Genomic DNA, 27,742 nt, shown 5'->3' on the forward strand with positions numbered 1-27,742 from the left:
CAGATTTCTTCTGCTTCTGGTCTTCTGTCACCAGCCAGACATTCATGGCTTCTCCTAGGCTAGAAACCTACTGCTGCCCTAACCGGGATGCAGCCACAGAGCTGATTCTGACTTTCCAACCAGGGGTATTCTGTGGTGTTTGCACTGGCAGCGCCTCAGTTAGTCTACTCCTTAGTATCCTGCAGCTCCTCCCCAAACAGGGACAGAGCCCCCGGAAAATGCCCAAAGCTTCCTCTTCCTCTACCATCCTTCTCCTCATCTCTGCTTGTGACATCTTCGGTGGGCTAGGTAAGGACAAGCCTGCTGTCCCTTGACATGGGCTAATCTGGGCTCCCTTCCCTTTGACAAAGTGGGTTCAAAATCAGCCTGTTGTCAGTTTTTGGGTGAAAGTGTGTTATATTTTGTATGATTAAGATTAAAGGGTGAAGGTTTTGGTGAAATTTTGGGTTTAACAGCTTGAGTTTAAAATCAGCTGCGGTTCAAACAATCTATCCTTAAAGCTATCCACACAAGATGCAATAAAAGGTTTTTTTTCAAGGACAGCAGATACTAAATTTAATTGATCTTAAAGTGTAATTTTTAAAAATAATCATCTGACCCTTAATCCTTAGCAACAAAGTTTGTATTATTTTTTAAAATGTCAGTTATGCCTCTGAGCAAACCATACTAGCAGCAAGCCAGAGACTGTGCTATAGACAGGCTTTTAAAATCTATTAGAACTTGGGTCATGAAGGACACTATTCTGCATGCTCACAGGGTGATGGGATGGAAGCATAAGGCAAAATGCATGTATACCTATGAATTAGATCTACAGAAAAATGCCTAATTCTAATCAATCTCCTGCCGAACAAAGCATGTATGACCACTAATTATGATGTGCTCAGAGCAAAACCTCTTCATTCAGGGTTTCCTGCAACAGTTGTTAACCCTCACATCATCATCATCATCATTATTATTATTATTATTAGCTTTTGTGAACAGCCTAGATGCATTATTCTTCCTGCCTTATATATGCTCAGATGATATGGTAAGGCTAAATAAATAAAAAACAGTTTCCAGACCTTCTCTCAACCAATCATTTTTTAAAATTTGATGTCAGCAATTTGTGCAAATAGTTTTCTTTTCATCTCCCTCCTTTTTTACAGAAAAAAAGATCAATACAGTACAGTACAGATCTTCAATGGAAGACCATTTGCCCTGTATCTTCCTTGTCTGAGTCTCATTTTTATCTGTCTTGAGTGCCATTCTTGTGGGCCATGTATGGTGTTATCACATTACAAATAAGTAAAAACATTCACTGATGAAAATGGTATTTTTTAAAGCAGTATTAAGTGGAAAAATATTGACATCTTCCTGTTTTCATTCATTGACAACAAATGAAAGAAAATGCTCTGTAAATGAAAATAGAAGATGTTAAAAGTTAACTAAGCCTTAAGTATATGAGAAATGTTTTTTCATACAATACGCTCGTGTAGGCTGGCAAAGTTGTTACTAAACAGAAGCTTTGTTAATAGAAAAAAATAGTATATCTCAACACTTTTCATATTTAGTTTCAACTTTAACTACAGTCACTAGATTATGTCAAAGCTTAAATAACTAAACTGTTTTCCATTCAACTAATTCATGGTTCTTGTTTCGTTAACACATGAAAAGTAGGTTATAATTTGAGAAATGGGACTGGGAGAAAGCATGTTACTCAAAACATGGAAAAAAAGTCATAGCATTAAGTGTTTTCTTTTCCCCCATTAGGTATTATCTTCAGATCAACAATATGGTTAAGCTTCCCAGACTTCATAGCAAACATCTCTGTGATAAATGGAACTGATGTGTGGCCTACTGCTTTCTGCGTGGGGAGTGCGGTGGGTACAAACAGTTTTTTTCTTTTCTTTTCTGTTTTGCAAATTACATTAATTTGGTGAAGGGAGCTTGAAGGACAAACCACCCTTATTCTGAAGAAAACTGATTTTCCTTTTACATGTATACAAGCACACTGGATTTCTGCCTCTCCCAAAAGCTACAAGTATTATCATGCCTAACTGTGTAGCAAAAACTTGAAGTGGGAGGAGAGCCAGCTGTTTCCTGAAAGGTGAGGACAACATTATCAAACAGGTTGCTTAGTTAGTGGCTAAATCTGTATGCTTTCAGAGGAATCATTTTTATAATTTTAAACTCTATTAACTCTATTAAACTTAGGTGTACAGTATCTGAGTACAGAATGTGGCTCCTGATTTGTCAGGGACTGAGGTAACCATGGATCTAAACTGAGTGATGTATTTTGTAATTAGGTATTGTATGCTAAAAATCCTACTGGAAATCATAGATGAAGCATGTAACCCCTATTCCTAAGCATCCAATATGGTTGACTTGGAAACCCTCCCCCTAAAAACTGAAGCATTCAACACTGTAGGGATTTCAGATCCTTAGGAACTTCAAAGTGTATTCCTACACTGCAGTTAAGGGTGCGACTACAGCTGTTATAGATGTGAGCTAGTTTGAGCCCCTTGGTTCAGGATCCTAGAGCAACATAGCTATCGCAGGAAGGAGTTCAGTACAAGCTAACTTCTGTAGTATTACTGAACTTCTCCGGCAAGGTTTGCAGTCCATACTGAGCTCCATGTTGCATGGTTATACTGTAATCAACACACAAGATGGCTAGGTTAAAGCTATCCTGGGTATGTCAATACATGTTTCAGTCACACATTGACTGATGCACAAGTGACAACCTTGTTTGTAATGGTTTATTAAAGCCATATTCATCCATACTTTATATGAATATGCATACATATAGATATAGGTTTATGTGGAAACTGTGTATAGATGCTGTGTTTAACAAGTATTCATTTAAGTTCACAGCTTCTACAGTAACGTGGAGTCTGACAAATAGGATCAAACAAAGATTTACAAAAGGGCATTAGGCATGTTGGTATTTAAGGAATTCAGGATTGAACAATAGCAGTTTAGAATTACAATCTCATTATTGTTAAAGTATTTTTGCACATATAAGCAAAACTATCATTAGATTTCAAAATGCTCTGCGTGTGTAAGTGTGTGTGTAAAAATGATATAATATTGTGCATAGAGATGCAAGGGACCAATTCCAATTGCTGACAATGTCAGTGTCAAAATATTCCAAAGAGAGAATAATTATCTATACTACTTTTTGTGTATCTCTTCTCTATTTTCTATCATACACTTTAAGCTTTGCATAGTACTAGTGAAAAACAAAAGGAATATTTATTGTTAACTGTTCAGTGGATACAAGCTTGTATCAGAGCCCAAGTTTAATTTTTTTTTTTGATAACCTACCAGGATCAAAATCTTGAACAGTGAGGTGTTATTCTAAGTACCGGTTTCCATTTAATTTCACTTTGGTTATCATTATAAAAAGAACAGCTATTTTTAAATAACTGTTTTTATCATTTATGTAGCCTGTTCACTTTTGGTATTGATCTTGAATGATGAAATGTGCCTCGTGCGTCATAACTGTTACTAGCAAGTTTCATTTTCTGTGTCTTGAGCAATGATGCAGTGTTTGGGTCCACTACAGCGCAAGGAAATATTTCAGTTGAAATAAACAAACAAATAAATAAATAATTCTTCTCTACCATGTTGTCATTCAAATGTAAATGTTAATCCATTTCCTCCCCCCACACCTTTTTTTTTTTAAAGCCAATAGATATTTGGTTTTAACCAAATCAGCTGTCCATCATCCTTCCCCTTTGGCAAATAACTTTCCTACTAGCAGAAGTGGCTCAGGGGATTCCCACTGTAATAGATGCTGTGGTGACAGTTCTACTTCGTATCTTGTGGAGGTTATCCAGGGGATGTGTGGAAAGAACACATTCCTGGCAGGCATCTGCTACCTGATGATTTTTGAGGCCTTGTAGACTCACACCAGTTGGTCAGCTAGAGGTGGAGAAACCAATACCTTTGTTAAACATATCCACAAATTCTTTTTGTTAATATTATTCTTGAAATGTACATTTTAGAATAAAAACAGGGTGTGTCTACACATGCATGTAGGCAGACCTAAATTTAATGCACATCAGTTTAATGTGCATTAAGATGATTTAGGCTCACGTCTACACGTGCACACATTAAAGCACGTTAACGCCATGTGTGCAGACTGATGTGGGACTAAAGTTAGTCCCAAGTCAGTCCATACACAGCATTAATGTGCCTTAACACGTCTACACGTGCATTACTATGCTATAGCTATTTGCGCCTATATTTGATACCTGCTTTTGCCATTTTTAAGGAGCATTAAGGGCACACACATGTAGAAGTGTGCCCTTAACGCACCTTAAATTGAGATAAAGCACCTTAAATCAGTACGTGTAGATGCACCCATGGAGATGTAAAACTAAGCTTAAGTTACCCAGAGAATGTTATGAGTAAGCTGCATTCCAGTGATAAGTGCCTTGAAACCACAGATTCATTCATGGGCCTAAGCTCTACCTCCATGGAAAAAGGCAGCACTTCATAGACTGGTTTATCTTTTGGAGGAGGGAATGTGAAGGCTTTATTCACTGATGTTTGAACCATGTTGACTGCTATATGGTGAAGGAATGCTGCTGTGGACTGATGACAAAGGATATTCAGATGAGAATGGAGCTGACATGAAAGAGAGACTCAAAGGGCTGAGGGGAAAGTTAAACTAAATAGTAAAATTGTTTCAGGCTAATGAAAAAGTATTCTGCGAAAGAACCAGCTCCTGTGGGCAAGAATTTTGGAATTTGTAAACAGAGACAGGAAAGGTCAGTTATCTAATATACACTCATGGGAAAAATGTGAGTTATCAACTGTCAAATGTAGTGGAATTTAACTTGTTTTAAATTTATTCACAACACTTTCTTTTTGGTTTTACTGAAGAAATTCATCAGGAAGTTAAAATGTACACAATTTTCTGTTATCCTGTTTTTTTTTTCTCTTGGGAGCAGTTTCTTGAATATACATAGCAATTTCCTTTTATGGTAAGTCAATCTCCAATATGAAGACATAGTATATCAATAACAATTAAGACACATAACTTATCCTCTCATATCACAAGGACTAAATTGCAAACATTGTGATTTTGAACATTCTCAAGATAAATCTCTATGAATTTGTAGCTAAGTTTTAATTTTGGATACACATGAAAAACTCAGTACGAAGAGTAGGTAGGCTTAATATCTCTTACATGCAGTAGGGCAAACTCAGTCAGTCAGTCCTGAGGTTGCACTGACTTGCTTATCAAAATAAACCTGTTCATTTCAACGGGATTATTCCTGTAATTATGAACAAAATTTGTTGCAATCTCTCCTCTGCGTGACAGACAGACCAGCATGCACGCACACACAGAATCTATCAAATATATTCAAATAACCCGCATCTAAGTTAGAAGTAACTGATGGTTTGAATTTTTTTTCATGATCACCTAGAAGTTTTGTCAGAAGCTGTGACTCCTGGAATACTTTTCTTCTGCAGATGTGGATCCAGCTCTTATACAGTGCTGGCTTCTGGTGGCTGTTTTGCTATGCTGTAGATTCCTATTTGGTGGTTAGAAGATCAGCAGGGCTCAGGTAAATAATTAATAAACTAGGCCTTTATTTCCAGCATTACGTGCACATGCTTGTGTGCACATGTATATGCACATAAATGAAGCATGCACCAGCATCTTTTGTGCACCAGGTAATCAGGTAGTGGTTTGCATGCATGGCATGCTAGAGGCTTAAATGGCCCTAAGTATGCTCAAATATAGCTTTATTTTTGTATACTGGGTTGTGTACATCTGAACTTGGAAAAGCTGGGGGGGAGTTCTGTCTCCAGGAAATCACTGGCAAAATTCCTTTCAATGATTCTGAGCCAGGATTTCTCCTCTGATCCTTAATCTCCAACTTGAACTGAACTTCCTAGCAATAATGGCTTTTTTTCCCTTAAAAAAAGAAAAAAGAAAAGGTGATGACGTGTGCCTGGAATTCTTTCTTGAAGCTGTGTGAGGTTTTTCTATTTTATCTACATTGCAGACAGTTATGAATATCATGCTGATGTCTTAAAAATTAAATCAACTCAAATGAGAAAAAACCCAAACTATATCCATCTGTAGTGCCATTACTGGAATAGTTATGCCCTTTAAAACTAGTCATGCTGTGATGCTACAGACAAAGTATAAAGATTGTCCAAGTTGGCTGCCCCTTTGATGGAGTCAAAGAGCAAAAGACCTTAAATGTTCCTGTTCTAAATGTGATATTATATGATATGATTTATATAATATTATTCATAGACAATACAGGGTGCACAGATATCGGTGTTATGGCTCATTTGGCGGTTCTCCTCCAAAGTAAGGGAAATTCTTATATTTAAAGTACATTTAATCCAGCCTGAACATGACAAACTTGACTTTTACTTGCATATGAAGCTTTGACATTCAGGGATTATAAAACTGCCAAACAGTGACAAGCTATGCTACTCAATTGCTAGTGTATATTATGAAAATTCTTCACATATTTTAACCTAATTATTTCCATCAGAGGCTACTTAAATTCCCAGTGCCTGACAAGGCTATGCTTTGTAATAACATTCACATTATTTACTGTGGGCTGTGATCCAAGTGCTTCATAGATATATATGATACACAGTTCTGGCCTAAGGCACTATGAGCTAAATCTTGCTCCTAGCAAAATCAGTGGAAAAAAAACTCTTAGGACAAGATCACTGAAGTCAATAGAAAGACTCACACTGACTTTAAAAGGGCTTTGGATTGAGCCCTCATTTACTTAGAGGAGATTAGAATCTGATCATAATAGTTAAAATTTATGATTTGTTAACCACAACCAGGCAGAAGTTTACTGATTAAAATGTTTGGGGCTCTTTGCTGCCTTTTCTATGTTGCTTTTCCTGCCTAAAGCTTTTTCTCCCTGGGTGTGTCTACCTGTGCAATTAATGCGACTGAATAAACTCTGTCTCAATTTGAGCTGGAGTAAACTAATCCCAATGTCACCATCTACACATGTGTTTAAGCACAGTAATTTACTGTGCTGCCAGATATCACTTGTATCTGATGGGACTATCTGGCAGTGCAGTAAATTAGCCTACTGCACCCTTATTGTCATGCGTATGTAGATGGTGATGCTTTACTGCACAGCATATTGGTCTGCTGTGCAGTAAAGTGTCTTGTGTAGCTGTGCCCACTGTGTCACAAAAAGGGAGGGACTGAGAGGGTATCTGGAGGGCAGGAGAGAGTTAACATCTATATCAACAGGAAAGGATAGTCCCCCTGTCTAAACCTGAACATAGGTTTTAACATAGCCAAACTCTTATTTTTTCCTTCTTGTTTTTCCTTTCCTTAGTTACTGTATGGCTGGTGTTATATTGCACTATTTTAACTATATAAATATATATATATATATAAAATTCTTTTTTGAGCTTGCCTGTATGAAACTCTAAAGTACTCCAAATGTGTGTGATGCAGTGTCATTAGCAGCTTCTTTCTATTTAATATGCTTCCAGTACAATTGTGTTGTATCACATGATGGCCTGGGGCCTGGCAGTCCTGCTGTGTGTGGAGGGAATTGCAATGCTTTACTATCCTTCAGTTGCTAGGTAAGCAGGATTTTAACATAATCATCTCTGTGATTGCTTGAATGTATCTCTGTCAGCCTTGGCGGTCAGGGGCCAGATTTTGCTCTCGGTTACTGGACTATAAATCCAAAATTACTCAACTGCATTCAGTTTAGTTACTTTGGTTACTAAGAATAGTTACTTTGAAACTGAGAGAAAAATTCAGCCTTGAATAAATAAAAAATGTCACGTCTGTCCATCAACTCCCCTCCACCACCTTCTCTTCCTACTCTTTGCTCTGTTGTCTGGTATCACATTTAAACCCTACACCGCAAACAAGCTATCTCCTTCTTGTGTGACCTCACTATTCTTTAAATTCCTTCTCAAAACTCACTCTCTCACCAGTCACGCATCCTAGTTCAGCCTCCTTTATTCTTACTGTGCACCAAAAGAAACAATTTGGGAATCATAAAGATGCTCTTAACTTGTTGTGCATTGTTTGGTTGACTAATGAATAGCATAACTTTTTTGAACTTTGGTAAATATAAATTAAACAGTTTATTGACATGGCTCATGGTGTCATTATCACTCTACAGATAACTGCCTGAGAGTTTTCTAGGTCTTCAGGAAACAGGCCATGTGAAATAAATGCTTGCTTTTGCTGTAGCACTGTGACATGGCCACGCTGATAAGACTCCCGCAAGGGAGGGATGTGATCATACTGGGAAAGGACTGTTACTCATCTATCATACTTCTCTTCTCCCCCAGCCTTTTTTTCGAATCATTTTTTAATTCCATTCAAGTGACTGAAATGGAATTTCGGATGATAAGGGAGAAATACAAAAAAGCTAGATTTCATTTGAATAATCCATTTTTGTAACTCACTTAAGCTGGGTAGGATTAATGCATCAAACATTTTTGAAGCTCCTTATTTTGTTCCACATTTTTACCTATTAATGAAAGAGGTAGATAGGCCAGACTATAGGATATGAATAAGAATTAAGCTTTTCCTGGTCTCTTCTCAGTTGTGAAAATGGCCTGGAGCATGCGATTCCTCATTATATCACTACCTATGCTCCACTTCTGCTAGTTTTGGTTGCCAATCCAATCCTATTTAGAAGGACAATAACAGCAGGTAAGTTCCTAAATGCCCTCATAAATTAGTGTAAATGATTAATGTATATATATTGGCTGACTCTTGCATTATTTTACACACACACACACACACACACACACACACACACACACTGCTGTAAGTTTTACAGGAGCTACTTATGTAGGGATACAGCTAGTTAGGAGAACGCAATATACAGTATTAGAATTTTTATTAGAATAGATACCAAAAACAAAGCTCTAGCTACAATCAAAATTTGCCCCAGTTACAGGCTGGATCTTGACATAATTGTGCTAGTACAAAATCCTGCTCCTGATAGGCAAAGATACATTATTCCTTGAAGCTGAGGTAAGCTGCACTGGGGTGCATACCATACCTCATAACATTTTTAAATATCTGTACTATGTTGTTTGAACTGGTACAATTCAAGTTGTTCACATACCTATAAACAAGGCCTAAATCTCTGAGATGTGATAATAACATACCAATTCCTTTTCCCTGAAGCCATTTTGTAGATGCCAAATATGATTAATATTTGGTTACTTGTGACTTTTACATTAGGAGCAAAGGACTGAAATTAGGCTTTGACAAAACTTTTTCTGAGGCCTGATGGTCTCACACAACTTATTTTTACAAACACTGCAGAGATAAACCTGAAATCCAAACAATTCCAAACATCATATTACACCTACTGAAATGGTAGGTGGATTATCTAATATAAACCTACAACATTTGTGTTAAAATTTACATACATTAAAATATGTAGCAAACTCCTAAAACACTCAATTTCATTTTGAAAACAACCCTCATCTTATCAGAACCCATATATCCCTCAATTGTCCCCACTTCCAAGGATGAGGTTAGGAAAACAGGTAAGCTGTATTTAATTCTATTGCTATTATTCACATTGTAGTATCCCATGGAGCTCAAATTTTGCCCCACAGGCTAGATTAGTGGTGCCCAGTGCCTCTACAAGTCAAATCTGGTCGGGGAGCCTGATCTAGCTCTTTAGGGGCAAGGGAGCATGGCCAGCCATGGCGGGTGGGAGGGGGGAAGAGGGTGTAGCCTGGCCCCTGTCCAGCCTTGGGGGTGGGAGAGAAGCGGGGCATGGCCCAGTCCCAGTCTAGCTGTATGGGGAAGAGGGTGTGGTCTTCCTCCAATCCAGCCTGGTGGGTGAAGGGGGCATGGCCTGGTCAAGAATCCCTTCCATTAACACAAGGAGAGAGTTGTCAGCAAACACACATTAGAAGATCACAGGGATCCTGTACAAGGAGAAGGGGTGTGGGAAGAGGTGGGTATCAGGAGGCAAGGCAGGGGGTTCTATTGGACACTTAGTACATAAACAATATTGGACTTTATAGGTCAAAACAATTTCTTTAACCTTCAACCATGAGACTGCTGGAAGTCCGCACAGATCACAAATGTAATTCAATGTCTACATGAAACACTACTTCAGGTGTGCCATAAATTAAGCTCCCTATCATAGTTGGATGCCACTCCAGTCCCCTGCCCAATCTGGTGCTCTGCTTTCTGCTTAATCTGCTTTATTGCTCCCCACTTGGCCATGTCCTAAGCATGGAGGTTGTCTGTGCCGGTTGTGGCACACGTTCTGTGGGTTGGCTACTCCTGCGCTACTTGACAGGTTGGTAACTAAGTTCTGCACCAGCTGCTATTCTATTTCTGCATGTTTCAAAGGCATAGCCTTGCCTACAGGACACTGAAATAATCTGCATTAGAGATGGCAACAGGTGTATAGTTAGCAAATAATGATACAGATACAAACTGTGATACAGATGAGAACGTTTGCTACTTGGACAATGCTTCAAGATGATGCAGCACATTATCTATTACTAATAAGGAAGACCACTCTGATGTTGTCTTCATACCTTAGTGCTATAGGTGTATGGTCCCCACATGAGTATCTTTAATAAATGAGGGCTTCTGCAGGCAGCATTTTGGGTCTCCCTGTTCCAAAATGAACAAGTGGTGATTACTAGAACAGCCATATACTTTTATTGAATTTCCTATTTTAGATTACTCAAAAGAAAGAAACAAGAAAGGACAAAATTGAGGTGTCTATGAGAGAACACACAGTGTTTGTGTCCTTATGACAGTCTGTCTCTCATACAACCTAGCTGTCTGTCTTTGCAGGCACCAGAATCCTTAGAGATTTAAAAGTGAAGTACTCAGATATTAAAAAATAACAATTGCATAATGACATACCTGACATAAGCACTAAATCAGGTTTTTAAAAGACTAAAACTGGTATGGTGACTTCAACTTTATTTTTCTATTTTGGGAGGAAGAAGAGGAGAGCCAATGGGAATATCTCATGAGATCACCCACTTTTGCTTGGATGTTGCTGTTTTCTTTAGTAACTAAATAGATGCAGAAGATTATTTCAAGAGGCTTTCTCCATCTTCTTAAATACTCTCATTTTATCAGGAACTAAGTTACAGCCCTTCCCCCTGCTCATCACCAAACACACATATTCTGGATCCTATATCTGTAAACAAAAACCACAGCCATGTATTCACATACATAACTGTATGCTTTCCAGTTGCCTCTTTACTGAAAGGAAGACAAGGAATCTATACAGAAAATGAAAGACGCCTGGGAACGGAGATTCAGATCCGCTTTTTCAAAATTATGCTGGTGTTCGTTATTTGGTAAGAGGCATATTGTTTCAAGCCAAATATCTTCTAAATTCTAAATGATGTAATTTATCCACTGAGGCAGTAAGGTATCTGTCATATTTGTGACAAAAAATATTTACTCTATGTTGGAAAAAAAATTGAGCAACATGGAAATGGTAAATTCACAGAAAAATGATAAAAACATGGGCAAGCACAGGTTATGGATGATGGTTTCTAGGGCAATGGCTAGAAAATACAGGGATTGCAATGGTTAATCTCAATAAGCATAATTTTAATATCTTCTGGCTGTGAGTTTCTAACCACTTTATTTCTTTACAGTGTCATCTGCCCATCAGGCCATGTCTACATAGTAAATTTATCTTTCTTAGCCTTGGTGCTCTATACAGCTGGCCTTATGAATCAGAAGCAGTGTTGCTATAACTGCAAGATGCTTCAAACTGGCTAATTACCACTTCTGAATGAGTGCCAGTTAGTCTATGCCAGGGGTTTTCAACCTTTTTTAACACATGTACCCATTCTGGTGGTGGCAGCCAGGGGAGGGGGAGAGGTTTGCACATGGTGGCCAGTGCCGGTGGCACCACCCACTACTCCGTGGCACTGCCACCTACTACCCCATGCGACCATGCCCTGCTTTCTTGTGGCTGGTTGTACATGCAGCTCCATGGGCTGCTGGTGGGCCTTGTTCCTGGTCAATCTTGCACTGCCCATCAGCAGTCTGAAGAGCTGCATGTGCAACTGGCAACAGGAAAGCAGGGTGCGGTAGCTGCCATGTGCGACATGTGCCCGTCGGGCCGGATGGTGCCTGTGTGGCCTGCAGAGGGGTGCTGCTGCCCCCCTGGCGTGGCTCTGCTCCCTCCTGGGAGCGGCCACAGAAACACACCCCCATCCCCCTCCAGCCATAGAGACGCTCTGCTCTGCTCTGCGTGGCTGCTGCTTGCTTCGAGAGCGGCAATGCTCCTCTCCTTCCCCCTGGTAAGAGGCAAAAAGTGGGAATGCGACAGGAGAGATGCTGCTGCCACACCCTGGGATGCACTCTATCCCCACCTGCCTGCGTGCCCCCTGACCTAAGTATCTCTAGGGGTGCACGTATCCCCAGTTGACAACCCCTGGTCTATGCTAATTTGGTTGTCTACAGTTCTTTACAAACATACTAAACAGGTTAGGAGACATCCCACATGGAGTACTGTAGCAGGCTGGAAGGCACTGCTGCTGGATATATTGTGTTACCTTAATACACATGGTCTTTCTTCCTTGAGTCATAGATTTGACCAGTATCTTTTACCTAATCTTATGTAACATCTTGTATTAAAGCAGTGCCTCATATGGGACAAAACAGTCTATTGAAAACTAAAGGTATGTCTGCACAGCCCAAGGTGAAACTGTATGAACACCTCAACACCTAATTGACAGCATGCTAGTTCCTGACACAGAAGCAGTGTACTCATTCACATCACATGGTATAGCACTGAAGCTGGAAGCCCAGTTACAGTGCTGAATTAACACCACTATATTGCTTCTGGTTTTAAAACTAGCATAGAGGGTATCTCTGCATGATGCCCCTTCCCTGATAAAGACATAGCTTAGAGGTATTGAATACACAGGTAAACTGCTGAACATAAAGAGAACCTCCATGTGGAAGAAGAAATGATTGCTTATTATTTGCATTACATTCATGCCTGGAGATACTGGATAGGACTAGGCCCTGATTGTGCAAGCCACCATACAAATTCCTAGCAAAAGACAGTTTCTGCCCTGAAGAACCTATCTAAACACTACAATAATGGCAGAATATGTTCCATCCTGTTGCTCATGGCTATCCTCTAGCCCCAAACCACCAATAACATCTTAGCCTACCCATAAAAGCTTTGCTGAGCAGCCAGACCAGAGCCTGAGTCTGCTGCTAGCCCACCCCTCCCTACATTGTGTTCAGAACTTCCCCAGAAGCTGTAGGGTTCAAATACAGGAAATTGGCTAGCAACAATCCTGTAAGTCCCTGCTCCTGACTTGCAGCCTTTTGACACCCTTCTTCCTGTCTCTGTTATCTGTAACTAGAGCCAAACACAGGAAAGACAAGCAGTGAGCACACCAATACCTAGAAGGCCTCTGTTTCTTGTTCCCTTTTTTGCACACCAGTAGGAAGGTAACATAGACAGGGAGGGGTAACTCATATGTTTCAAGTTAGTTGAGGGCAACCTTCAAAGCTACCCTTAAATAGTGATGTAGATACATTGACATTGTCACAAAATGAGGAGGTGGGTTGTGTAAGGTCATACATGGGATCATTTTATCAAAGCAGGCAGCTGTGGGGATACTAAAAGAGAGGAAATATACTGGAGGACAGAGAGGAGGATGAAAACATGAGGATTTTTCAGTGGGAAAATTTAATTACAAGAAGAAAATAGCCAATCTGTTCCAAAAAAATATGATACAGAAAGCCAGTTGCATATGAATATACAAGAGAAATGCAAAGAAAATATGAACTAGAAGACAGTTCACTAGGACCAAAATGTGGGCTTTCTGAGCAGCAGCTCTTACCAATGCTGGAGAAGTATTCATTCCTTTACCTTGATGATGCTTGGTTGTGCATCATCCTAATTTACCCAGATATTGCTTTTATTCCTTGTTGGTGCATTCAGGCATTTTCAGTCAGCTGCAATCCTGTTTCAGTGTCACTTTGAAAGTCCATTTTAATATTGCTGCTTTGTTTTTTGGTAGCGGTAGTGGGGTGATGCTCAGCAATGTTATATTCATTTAGTTTCTTTATCTTTGGACACTGCAGCTGTATTTAGGTGATAGGATTTAATTTTCATCACTTAGGTTGGTTCCTTTGACTCAGTGTGGTTTAAAGAATGGTCTTTGTCTTTTAATCATATTCTCTCAGACCTGCTACAAGATTTAGCATTAAAAACCCCAACCTTATCTGTCTCCCTGCCAACTATCACCCCAATTATGCTTTTAAAAAGAAACAATCACGAATTAAAAAAAAAGCCTGTCTTGTCCTGTTTATCCCTGAACAGCTGGTCATCAAATATCATCAATGAGATCCTTTTGTTCTACCTTGAAATGCAGCCAGATATCAATGGAAGCCACTTGAAAAATGTTAGAAATGCTGCACTGATCACATGGATTATAATGGTAGGTCAACTATGATTTATATTAGTTTTTATAGGATAGGAAGGAGCATCAATATAATGTTTTATGGCTTTGGAAATATAATTCTCCCCACCATACAAATGGAGAGAAACAGAGAGCAAGAGAGTACATTTTCAAAATCAGAGGAACTGTTCTTTATATGAAACTTTGTGTACCAAAAAACAATCTCACACTGTGTTTCCCCAGTGAAATCAAGGTGATTCATAGAATTTTATGGCCAGAGCGCACCCTGCTGATTTATAATAATGCAGTCTGACCTCTGTTATAATACAGGCTACAGAGTTTCAACCAGTCACCAATGAGTGCAGTTCAAAAATTTAGATGCTTATCTCTCTCTATATTTATAAGTAAAGTTATACTTTGCTCTGTAAACCTACTTAGACTCTCCACTCTGTAAGTCTACTAAGTAGAAAATAGCTGTTATGCGTATACAGGCAAAAAATACTCAAATGAAAATATATGGTAGTATTGCAGCAATGATCATAAAGATAGCAAGAACAATACTGCTGGGTTTTGCATCATTGTTGTACTATGATTCCTCCTTTCCCCCCTTTGAAGTATAATGTTCTTCAGAAAGGAATTTCCCTGTTATAATGATGCGCATTCCTTTTTCAGGATAGCTTATTTTGGAAGACCTTCAATATTTGCAGAACCTCTCAGGGAAACCTAATTCTTTGTTTTTCTTTTTGAACTAATGAAATAATTTTCATTGGGGGAGGAGGGCTATTTGGGGGAGTGCTTTAATTAAGTAGTATCAGTTATTAGCCTGTGAAAACACTTAAAATCTATTAGTAGCAGTTTTCTCTTAACTCAAGCCATGAATAACTTCTTTGCTTGCCACATGTTCCCAAGCCTGGAAGGCACCAACATTTATTCTGGAGTGTATTACAGGCCATTAAATTTAACCCAGTCACTCCTATGTTGAGCCCAATAAATTTAACTTGACTAAAACATACCTTGTGTTTAGTAAAAATTTACCTTTTGGAAAGGCATCCAGTCTTGACTGAGATATTGAGAGGTGGAGAATTCACCAGTTCCCCTCATAGTCTAACCCAGGGGTCAGCAGCCCATGGGCCAGATCCATCCTTTGGAGCCTTGAACACAGCAATAGCTGTGCCTTTGGTGGTGTTCAGTAGTTAGGAGCTCTCCCTGCAGTGTGCCGCAGTCAGCTGCTGTGGGCTCCAGCAGAGGGGGAGCCCTACACCAGGCAGAGTGACCAGAGCTTCTTCACAAGCACAGCTTCTATGTCTACCAAATGGTGAAGTGTCATTATTAATTGTTTTCATCCCTGTGGCAGACTGAGTAAACTGGCCAGCAGTGTTATGGAGGAATAAACTCATGCTGTGAAGGGTGCCTTCCTTTTCATCCAACAACCAAATCTAATCATATGATAGGACTCTGTTCTCACTGACCTAGCATTAAAGAGGTCAAGTCTAGGAACTGAGCTGTTGGTTGGGTGGCTGTGAGAAAGCAGTTGTTCACTGTGCGAAGAGTGTTCCTTAATGCACACACATTATTTTACTGGACTTAAAATTCCTGTGTCGATATAATCCCCACAGCAATTTTCTTCTTTCCTTCTTCCAGGGGGTACTAAATCCAATGCAAAGCTTTCTCTTCACCTTAGCTTTCTATGGCTGGACTGGATGGAAACTAGACCTGAAGTGGCGGAAAAGAGAAATTCCTTGGGAATCACTGTCCACATCAACTGTTGGTGAAAATGCCTACCCCTCACCTATCGGATCCTCTGTTAATTTTCAAAACAGCCTCCGTGACTCAAAGAAGACAACAATAGCCAGCAGCCATCAGATTGATGAGGCCTTAAGCATGTTGTCTGAAGGTAACCTTAGCAGTGATGACAGGTTAATCAGGAACTCTCCTGTCTACCAAGGCTGGTAGTGCGTGTATACGCAGAATTGAATTTTACCTCCCCCGCTGCCCACATCTTTGATTAATGACTGCACAGAGAATAGCACTGATTGGTCTGGGGCTTGGCCCAGGCCACTTCCTCGACATTTATTTTCTAGAGGTATAAATTACAGTGAATGTTTTTGATCCCTGTGTAGCAGGTCTGAGGGGAGGTGAACTGTTTGATAAATTCCTGATCATTTTCTGATGCTAGCAGGAGTGTTTCTCTGGGGCTCAGTGCTTATTTAGTAACTTCAGTTATTTCTTTTCCTACATTTTGTTTTAACCTCTCTTGTAAACTCTCTATACAGCAGAAGATTCCTTTGTTTAATAAACAGATTGCCGTTTGTGTTGGGTTTTTCTAAATGTGGTCTGTTGCCTGGTTTGCTGAAGAGTACAGCTGTCGACCCAGAATTCTGTCTCTAGCATTTCAGGAACACAAGATTGCATCCTTAAAGCAAATATTGGTGTGACACAAACACAGAATTTCATTGTTTGCATATAGCACCTTACAGGGTCAGTTCCAGAAGGGGTGCAGTGCCATGGCCTCTCTCCTCTTTTTGACCATGCAGCAAAAGTAGCAGCTAGGGACTTTTTTAAGTCCCCAAAAAGGTAAAATTTCCCCTCTTCCTTCCCCTTCATGCTCAGAGGCATGTCCCCTCCTCTCCTCTTCCCATCCCTCCCCTCCCATTTCCTCATCCCCTGCCTGCCACTTCTGCTGTCCCAGGGTCAAGGGAAGCTTCTGGGCTCAGCTTGGGACAGTGGCAGTGGCAGTAGGCAGGTAAATTCCCCCTCCCTGCCAGGTCCTTCTGGATGTTCCCTGCCAGTCTATGGAAAGGCATGGGGAGAGACAACCCATCCACCCACTGCCACTTCCACTTCCACTGTCCTAGGCTGAGTCTGGAGCCCATGCAGCCTAGCTGGAGTAGAACAGGAGTTCCCCTCACCCCTGTGACAATAGGAACAGAGGCAGAGGCATGTGGGGAAGTGAAGGAGAGAAGAGGAGGGATGGGGATGTGTCTCTAATTAGAGAGGGGGAAAAGGAGAGTTCTTAGCTGCTTTGGGCACTTGAAAATGTCCTCAGCTGCTGCTCCTGTGATACGGTCTGTCCACCCCAGTGGTGGGGAGGGAAGGAGGCTAGGAGAAGGGAGTGCAACCAGTCCTTTAGCACTAGTCACTGCTCCTGTACCTCCCTTTGCAAAATGCTGGATCCACTCTTGGAGCCTTACTTACAAACTCTTTGTTTAACCCACCTATTTTAATGTTTTACTTTTTTAATTGAAATGTGGTTGAAATGAACAGGATAGTAGCTTTTCCAGTAAAATAAAGTCTACTATTTAAATCATTAAGGGATACTGGGTCAACATTTCAAAAGCATCTAAATGAATTAGATGTCCATGTCTCATCTAACAGCAATGAAATTAAACCTGCAGTCCTTTCTCTGGGGAGTGCTCTATTTTATATCCTAGATTACTGGCTGTGAGAAACACAGTTACTACAATCTATTTTCCTAATCACTGCTGTCAGCATTGTGGTGCATAAACACCTGTGCTCAAATACTTGTTAAAACAGGTTGAAGATTAATAAGAAATTATGTCCCAGCCCATACCAGGATTTCAACCACATGTAAAAACACTGGTGCTTATTTATGATTTAAACGTCGTTATGGCTCAGCTAGGTCACATTTTGGTTCGACAGGCTGGCATGGACAAGATGAAATGGAATGATCACCATTCTTTTAAAAATATTTAAGTCTAGAGACAAATGGCTGAATCAATGTTTTTAAAACTGTTCAAATACCATTTGGCCAAGTTCCACTGACAGCCCAAATTGTTTTATAGACCAGTTCTCACCCAGCCATGTTTAAACATGAGAAGACTGTTCCATGAGGTTGAAAGCCTGGTGTGCCTAGTAAAGTTTAGAATGCCAGCCTCCCTACTTAAGAACGTTCTAGGAAGGTCAAAGTAGCAGACTCAGCAAGAGCTAAGAAAAATTGGATTTCTTATTTAAAATAAATAAATAGCCTCCTTAGCTGCTCAATAACAGGTGTTAAAAGAAAATGAAATAGTATTGGAGTTGTTGGAACTGATCCTTGAAGAGCTGCTATTGCCTGGTAGGAAACATTTCAAATTATGCTCAGCACGTCTGCATTATTTTTCGTCCTGCTTTTGTTCCTAAGGATTTTTGCACATAGCAAGATCTTTAGTTTGTAGGAATCATTTTTTTTCCACTTCAGAAAAAATCCTAATCTCTTGTTTGCAAAGCTGCAGCTAACTGTGATGCCACAAACTGAGGATAACAGCTTCTAGAACAGTTTACATTCATGCTTACAAAATAAAAAATCTGTTTTTGTTTTGGTATCTATGATAATAAAAAGGACTATTACAGATAGGTAAACTAGCTATTCAGATAACTAGGCTGAGATGCTATGGTGATAGGCAGCGGTACAAAACACTAAAGTAAGATAAACAAACAGATTATACCTTCAAAGGCATAGCCATGTGATACGGATGTGTTTGAAAGGTGACAGACTGTAGCAAGAGGCCGCAGAAGAAGCCTGGCTGAGTAATTCAGTATTCCTTCTGCCATTCCAGGGAATTGCAAGTTGCTGAGCACATATGGAAGGGGGGCTGTGATCACTCAATAGCCTCCTGCCCTCTGCACTCAGCAAGGATTGAGGGAGCATCCCATTTCTGAGGCTAATGCTATGGAAGGCATTGAGCAGAGAGCAATGGTTATCTTCCTGGTTACCCTGTGGAAGGTCACTGCATTTTCTTCATCCATATATACCTGGCTCTAATCTAGCCTGAACTATTTTTCAAAATTGCTCTTGAGAGATGAGCAGTGATTTAACATATTGTTAGTCTGTGGAGCTGTTATCATAAAAGACAAAGGAAAAAAATCCCAAAGCTTTGATGAAAACCTCTTGCTGTTTTGACAACATTTGTTTCTTTGACAAGGCTCATTCTGATGAACTCTCTTAAGAACTTCATCTAGTGCGTGTTGGGACAAAACAACAGTAATTTTTAATCTAAAAGGAAAATAATAAGCATGTGCACGTGTGCATTCACGTGTGCACACACACACATATATGTATTTTTATAAATATAAATAAATGTTTATTATTACAATAATAAACATTCTGGCTCTTTCCAGTTTGTGTGGTTCATGCATCTGAGGCTTGCCTCCATTGCTGAAAATAGGGTTACTGTAGTTTCGGCTTATTTGAAAGCATATCAGCCTTTAATTTTACTGTGGGAAAACCATAACATTTCTTTTCTTTGCTTACCACCAACTGTTCAGTTAATTGCATGTAAAGCATGTATAATTAAGTACAACTTATCATTGGCTTTTGCAGGTGTTTAAAAAAAAAAAAGTACATCTTTAAAGGCCATGCTTGCACTGCAGTTCAAATACATGCCTGTACTAGCTTTAAACTTGTTATTTTCGTACCTAAAAGAATATAACCATGCTATCATGGAGCTCAGCCTGGACTAGGCATTCATGTTATATATATCCCTGGACAGGTCTTTGCAACCATTTGTGGACTTCTTATGCCATGGGCTACTCTACACTGCTACTGGTACCTAAGTATTTTTAACATATCCACATGAGCTGAAATCACATTTTTGGATTGCAGTGTAGACGTAACCTGTGATGGAAATCTTCAGTAAGATAGGGATGTTGTAAGCTATTGAAAAGAATATGTAGTTAAGAAGGAATTAAAAGTTAACCTTTAAAGCATATGTTAGAAAGTTGGGAGGTTAGACTGTGGGACTCATCACAGAACTATGTTAAACTTACCTACATTATAGGAGTTCTGAAAAGACATAATTATTTTTCCATGTATGGACTATATGTGACATTTTGCCTCTAAATTGGGGACAGGCAGCCTAGATTCCAATGAATGGCTATCTCTACAGTTTATGGGCCAGTACACTGAATTTGCTCTAAGGCAGCATGACATTTGTGAGTCATAAGCAAAAATTAAGTGGGAGATAGTGATTAGGAATCTAGCGGGATCTCTACATTCAAACTAATTGTGAAGTTATATTCAACTCAGTTAAGATGTTTAGGAACATGTGCATTATTCATTTTACATGATCATACTTTGGGCACATCAAAACAAAGACCAGTTGAATGAACAGCTGATGAAAGAATAAACATTGTAAAAAATCCTGAACAAAACCAAAAACAAATAGACGAATTTCTTCATTAAAATAAAATAATTGCATTAATGCCATGAATTGTTTACAAAATGGTTATGTGTGCATAGTGGCATGTACATGCTATAGTTCCAAAGTGCATACGATATGTTCCAAAAGTCAGATGACAAGTAGAGATCAAACCATTAAACAGAACATATGCAAACAAGATAACCTTCTTTGTCTTGACCCAACATTTGGCTGTCTCACAACAAAAAATACAAACTGTTTTATCTACATGTGCATATTAATGTGAGACAAACGCTGGTGCTAATCATGCTGGAGTTTATTGCTCCCGGGTGCTATGGGACCACAGCGCGTTGAAGTGGGTCAGAGAAGCCTTGGCTGGCAGGACACCTGGGGCTCAACCTGCCAGCCTGGGTCTGCTCCGACATGGCTCAATGTGCTGTGGAGGGGCTGGCTAGGGCATGAAGGTGCTCCAGTGCAGGGCTAGCTGGGAGGCAGCCCCTGCACTGAAGCACCCTCATGCCCAGCCAGCTGGGTCAGTGTCTACATGTGTGGTGCTGTGGAGTAAAAACTTTGCCACGGGGTAGTACTACCCTGTTGTGGAGTTCATTTGTTTACTCCAGCCTAATAGCCCTGCATGTGTAGATGCTGAGATGTTTACTGTGGAGCTAATTAGTCTACTCCTCAGTAAGCACCTAGTATAGATGCACCCACTGTGAAGAAAACAGTGTCTTCTCAGCACTTGTTACAACGAGATGAGTTCTCATAGACTTGCATGAATGTATCTGTCTTATTCCATTCCTGTAAAGCGGTTATACAGCGAGGCAGGGGACTGGATTTCAACCTGCCAGTCTCAGACATCTAATTAGTATTTTATTTGGCCAGATATTCATGCTAATTGGAGAGATGAAATATGTGCACCAGTAAAATAATAACCTAGTTGAGGAAAGAGACTTTTTGCATACCTAAGTTACATATTTATGAGGTCCCCTTATTAGCCAAAAGCTTAAGGCTCTGTACATCTCTAATTAAGTATTCTTCTGGTCTCCCAAACCATATACACCAGGAGTGAGCAATTATTTTGGGCGGAGGGCCACTTACTGAGTTTTGGCAAGCCATCTAGGGCCACATGACAGGCAGCCAGGGGCAGATAAATATTAATTTTCTTAATTTTTTTAGGGGCCCCGCAGGCCAGATAGAATGGGCTGGTGGGCCGCATCTGGCCCCTGGGCCGCATTTTGCCCACCCCTGATATACACTGAAAAAGAAACATTACTTGGAACCTGAAATCATGATTTTGGTCTATGATGGACTCTTTTTTGCTATGTAACTTATGGTTCTGAAAGTGGAATAAGGCATAAGAAGAAAAGGTAGTTCACTTTCGAAGATTCTGTTGACCTTGGTACATTTGTTGTACATTTATCAAGCTCAAATGTACAACAATAACAGACAGGAATGTGAAGGACACAAGCTAGACAACCCGATTTGGAGAATGGCTAGATTAATTCAGATAGTGATTCAGTCACACATGCTCCTTCACAAGTGTATGTGTGTGTGTTATAGACCAGTCATTCTCAACCCAGGTGCTGTGGCAAGGTGACACAAGGTGATGTACCGTTGAAGGGTGATGCAAGGTGTAAGGAGATAAGTGCAGACTCAGGCTTGTCTCTGCCTAGATGATCCATCATCCCTACTGCTCAGCCCCTCTGCAAGGAGGAAAGCACTATAATATATACATCAGTTTTTTAAATGGGGTGAAACTCGATTCATAGAAGTCAAAACAAGAGTTGCTTTGAGTCCAAAAAGGCTGAGAACCACTGGTATAGATTGATAGGGAAGTACTGACCTTGCTAAAAACAAAATATTGGAATCTGTCAAAGCCATCAATACATATGATTCTCTTTTTGCCTCCTTATTAATGTTCCCACTTCCCCACAACCCAAGAGTGGTGCCCCCTCCTTCCTCACTGGATCATAGAATCACAGAGAATAGGACTGGAAGGGACCTCCTCAGATCATCTAGCCCAATCCCCAGTCTAAGGCAGGATCACCTCTATCCAAATCATGCTACACTAATCCATAATCTAACCTCTTAGTAAAGCTACCATCAACCCTGACACAACACAAGACATAACACCCTAACCTGCCACAGGTTATCTGTCTAAAAGGTTGTCATATATGCTCAGGAGATCCCTGGTAGAGGGCTATGCCCTCCTCCTACAGAGGAAGGCAAAGGCCCCTACAGTCCATATCAACCTGGCCATGTAGTAAAATTCTTTCCTGACCCCAAATATGGGGATTGGCCCAACCCTGATACTGATCCCAAACATTTCTGTGTAAACAACCAGGGAGAGTTGCGTGCATGGGACAGTGTATGGTTTCACATTTTCAAAGACTTCTCCTGAAGAAGCTCTCAGGATTGTGAAAATTCACTGACTGAAACCAAAAACAAACCAAAATATTCTCTGCTGTGAAACTACCTTAAGTTGGTTGTCTCCCTGACCTCCCCCAAATACCTAACATGCTGGCACTGCAGAGGCTGGAAAGACTCCTGGGAAGATCAGAGTCTCCTAACTAGAAAGATAAACACTGTGACAACCTCAAGACCCACAGCAACCCCATGGTTTAGAATGTTTTTCTAACCTAAATCCCGGCCATGCCCCCTGCGTGCTTAGATATGCTATTGTAACGAGATGTTGTTTTATAAGCTGACACAGAAGATCAACTGTAAGAAGGGCACAACAAATGTTAGGGCATTTTTCTTTTGCTGTTCAAACAAAGCCCCTTAGAAGATATTTCACATCTGAGAGCATCATTTGCAGGTTCAAAGGCAGATGGAATGTATGACATCACCAAAACACACTGGGACAGGGCCATGTGAAACTTGGTAGAAAAAAAAAAAAGTAATGGAAACCCAGTAAGAACCAGAAAAGCAAGTTTCCAATTAACATGAAAACATTTATCCCTTAAAGGTAGCAATGGACACAGGCTAAAAAACAAAGATCTAGGTCCTGATTTGAACTTTTTGGAGATATTCAGGTGTGTGTTTTAGGGAGGAAGTTGTTTATTCTGTACTTATCCTTTGGGAGCAGGTCAATAGACAATGAAACAAAACTAATTTGTTGGGTCTTCTTAATTCATGATGTGTCCTGAACTTCATGTGGGCTTATGCAGGGATTAGCAATTTACCGCTGTTCTGCAGGCCAGATCCAGCCTGCAAAATATTTGGATCCAGCCCACAGACCTGAGGCTTCAGCAGTGTTCAGTGGAGAGGGGACTTGGCCATAGGTGATCTCCTTGTGCTGCCACAGAGACAAGTGCAGTGGCAGCAGGAGGCTAATACAAAGAAACAAAGTTATTTAGGCATTAATTAAAGTGATTATGCGATCATAACACTTTCTTGGAGGTATTTTCTTTTTTATGCATGTATAGCCAGCTTGTGATTTGGCTGTTTTAATGTGGCCCTGCCTCCAGCAAGACCAGGTCCAACTGCCATTCTATAGAGATATAAGAAGAATGTAGTTAGAATGAGAGGTGAAGATGCTATATTGAATTCAAGTGCCACTGGATTGATGCCTAATATCCTGCAATGCTGTAGTAGGACATTTTTAGAAGATGTAAAATGGGTAGGCAACCCATGGCATGTTTGCCAGAGTGTGACATGCAAAAGCATTTTGCTTGGCACTCACATTTCAGGCTGGATGATGGGAGAGCCATGAGGGGCCTGATCCTTGTTGTGGCAGTGAAGCCCTGGCTCTTTCCACACTGTCCACCTTGAGGTGTATGTGCACCGTCCACCTGCTGCCAGCAACAAGCCAGGCCAGGGCTCTCCAGACCCTAGCGCAACTGCCTGCAGCAGCCCTGCAACCTGCTGAAAGCTGTCTGGGTTCCATGGCAGGCAGCAGAGGCCTTCCTAGAGCCTGAACTGGGTATGGCAGGCAGCTGGGATGATGCAAGTGGCTGCACCGGTGTCCGCAGAGCTTCACTCTGGCTTGTCACTGATGGCAGGTGCATATGCGCCTCAGGGCAGGCAGTGGGGAAGGGGCGAGGGCTGCATTGCCACAACAAAAATTAGGCCCCTCGTGGCCCCTCTGCCGTCTGTCCCTGGCATGCCAATATCTTACAAGTCAAAGTTGTGGGTGTTTTTGGCATTCTGCCCAAAAACGTTGCCGACCCCTGATGTAAATTATGCTGGAAACAGGAACAACATTTAACTATGGAAAATTAACACCTTTGTAAAGTTCTTTGGATTAAGATGCCAATTCTCAACCTGAGCGCTGTGGCACCCTTGACTGCCATGTGATCTTTTTAGTGGTACTGCATAATATTAGGCACAAGAGCAGCTACACAGGATTCACAAGATAAAATTGGGGATGTCAAAATGAATAAGAATCCACAGTATCAAAAACATTTTAACCTGTTGTCATCCTACTGAGATCTTCACAATATAAGAATTGCTCTATTATTTTTCTGTAGTCAAGAATCAAGTCAAAGATAAGAGATGGAATTTTCCACAGAATACTTTGAGTCTAACAATGTTGAGAACCACTGGATTAATGGAATGGAGTATGAGCTCTAAAGAGGTCTCAGAGCTGCAGGCTGAAGTAAAAATGCCAACCATGAAAAAATATTTAAAGAGGAGAACTTTATTTCTTGGAAAGGAAGTTATTTGTTTAGAGTGAGGAAACAGATTTTTTTAGAATGGGAATAGAAGGGTATGGGTGCTTTGGAAACTGTCCAGTGCCGAGCAACAAAAATGATTAGGGGCCTTGAGGGCAAGACTTATGAGGAAAGACTGAAAGGGTTATTTAGGCTGAAGAAGAGAAGAATGAGGGGAGATTTGATAACAGTCTTCAAATACCTGAAGGTCAGTTACATAGAGGATAGAGATGGGATTTTCTCCATGATGGTATGGGACAGGACTAGGAGCAATGGACTCAAGTTTCAGCAGGGGAAGTTTAGGTTGGAGATTAGAAGGAACTTGCTGATTATGAGAGTGGTGAACATTGGGATGGGCTACTTAGAGAGACTGAGGAATCACCATCCTTGGAAGTTTTCAACAGTAGGTTAAGCATGCTGGTATGGTTTAGTAAGGGACGATCCTGTCTTGATCAGGTGGCTGGACTAGATTACCTCATTAGGTTCCTTCCATCTGTACTTTCCTATGATCCTATGAACTCTGACCCCCTTACTACAAAATAAATAATTTCTGAAACTGTGATTTCCATAAGGGTGAAATTGATACAATGCCTAACTTATAGATGTGTGTGGCAGAGCACAGGTTGTGCCTGCCACTTTAAGGGGTCTGAGCAGGCAGCAAGCAGCCTGAAGGTGGGAGCAGACCCAATCAGGCAGTCACACGGTAGTCAGGAGTCCACTTGATTGGTGGAGAGGCTGGGAGCCTGGGTATAAGGCCAGGCCCCAAGAGCACAGCTGGCAGTTGCTGCAGGGGGATGAAGCAACAACACATTGCTCAGCTGGAGATCCTACCTGGGAGCAACTTAAGTTACATTAAAGGTATGCCAGGTGAGGCAGTCCACCCACCTGCTCCAGACAAATGGGTGGCCAACATTTGGACTGGCCCTGGGATGGCCCACTTGTTACAATGTGGAACACATGTTATGTTTTAGACAACCTCCAGGTGCAGATGACAATAAAGGTATGCAGAAGAATAATTCTAAGCCACAAAAAGACATATTTAAGATTGCTCAGTTGGAATGTTCACTAGATTGTAGTACAACCATGTGATCATCTTGAGCTTTGAAATGCTGTAATGTCCCGTATCTCCGCCCCTCCCACCCCTTTGCAACATGGCCATAATATTTCTGAGAAACTAGGAAAATGTGTACAAGAAACTCCTTCCTCCCCTCCTTTTTTTTTTTTTTTTTAAGATAGCATTTAAGCCTTGACTGGGCAGTTGTTTTGTTTATGAAACATAAGGATTGGATTCTGTAACAGCTTCAGTGGATGTAGTCTTCTTGCCCAGTCATTCTCTCTCACTAAAAGAACTAGATCTAATAACAATACTAAAACTCTGACAGACCCTTACTTTGGCTAGAAGAATGCAACAGCAACCAGCTGCCCTTTGACTTCATCTAGTCCATCTCTAGTGTGAGCTTTCTTTTGCAAAACTTGCTATTCCCCTTCAGGCTACAGTGGTCAATGAAGTTCTACATTTCCTGTGAAAATATCATGGACTCTCCCCACCCCACCTCCCAGTCATGTGCCCACATGTGATAGGACAATCTGCATTCTTCTTCTTTTAACACACAGCCTTGTTCAAGGCACCAGAAATTATTTCCTGAGGCTCCTAAACTACATTAAGTACTTTATATTTAACAACCAAGCTCCCCTACTGCCATCTTGCAATCAGCCATTCACTAGGAATGTAATCAGACTGACGACAACAAGAAGCAGGGTAGCTCTTAACAATTCCTGGTCCCCACACACTCTGAATGCATAAATCTGGCCAAAAAGCTCTAGCTTTTGAAACATTGTGTGCAAGGATTCCTTCCTCATATAGATCTACTGTCTAGTCTGACAAATTATTTAAATGACTGAATCAAAATCAAACAATTTCCATCTACCTATATCTATAAATGTAACAGAGTCCTTTCTCTTTTGTTTGCTAGGTTCTGATGATAGCACAGTTGAAATCCACATCTCAAGTGAGCTACATGACTTAGATGGTAATGATGCTGATGTTGAATAACTGGAAAACTGGGAAAGGTATAAGTTGGTGAGCTGGAGACGTGACAACATTCTCAAGGCTTTGCCCCCTAATTTTCCCTCCTTTATGATGCATGTATCTTCCCACTCTCACATTCAAATCCCAATTTGAATCTATGACTCTATATGTATTTACACAAGATGGAGCAGTTCCAACAGAAGAGAATGCAAGAGCGACATCTCAGAATAGGCAAGTTTAGGCCCCTCTACTAAGAGGTGGGAAAGTGGCAGAGCACGAACTTGAACTTAGGTCTTCTACATGCCATAGGAATACTATCATACCATTGGCTATTCGGGTTGGGCTCTTATCTCTCATTTTTCATGGAAAACTTTGGAAGGTATTGGTTTTATAAATTAGGTATATTTTTACTGGAAGAAACCAAATCTATTTGGATTTGAAAATTGTGCATTACTAGTCAGTGAAAAATACCAGACTTTTATTGGCCTAGCTTTGCTTTATTTCAGTTTGTTAAT

At 40.5% G+C, this 27,742-nt stretch overlaps 1 protein-coding gene across 1 annotated transcript; it reads left to right on the plus strand.

The window, feature by feature from the left end:
• On the plus strand, positions 1–27,526 carry GPR143 (G protein-coupled receptor 143). The gene is made up of 9 exons (XM_006027906.1): positions 1–288; positions 1,750–1,859; positions 5,467–5,561; positions 7,489–7,581; positions 8,565–8,674; positions 11,214–11,322; positions 14,328–14,445; positions 16,048–16,300; positions 27,172–27,526. The coding sequence occupies exons 1-9, from the start codon at positions 45–47 to the stop codon at positions 27,249–27,251; spliced, it is 1,212 nt and encodes a 403-aa protein (XP_006027968.1). The 5' UTR covers positions 1–44; the 3' UTR covers positions 27,252–27,526.
• Positions 27,527–27,742: the final 216 nt, after the last annotated feature.

The sequence above is a fragment of the Alligator sinensis genome, unplaced genomic scaffold (genome assembly GCF_000455745.1).
Source record: "Alligator sinensis unplaced genomic scaffold, ASM45574v1 scaffold312_2, whole genome shotgun sequence".
NCBI classification, from domain to species: Eukaryota; Metazoa; Chordata; order Crocodylia; family Alligatoridae; genus Alligator; species Alligator sinensis.

Coding starts and splice junctions, on each gene's coding strand:
- GPR143 (XM_006027906.1), top strand. CDS start 45: ATGGCTTCTCCTAGGCTAGAAACCTACTGCTGCCCTAACCGGGATGCA. Junction 14,446..16,047: donor TGATCACATGGATTATAATG/GTAGGTCAACTA, acceptor TCCTTCTTCCAG/GGGGTACTAAATCCAATGCA. Junction 16,301..27,171: donor CTTAAGCATGTTGTCTGAAG/GTAACCTTAGCA, acceptor TTTGTTTGCTAG/GTTCTGATGATAGCACAGTT.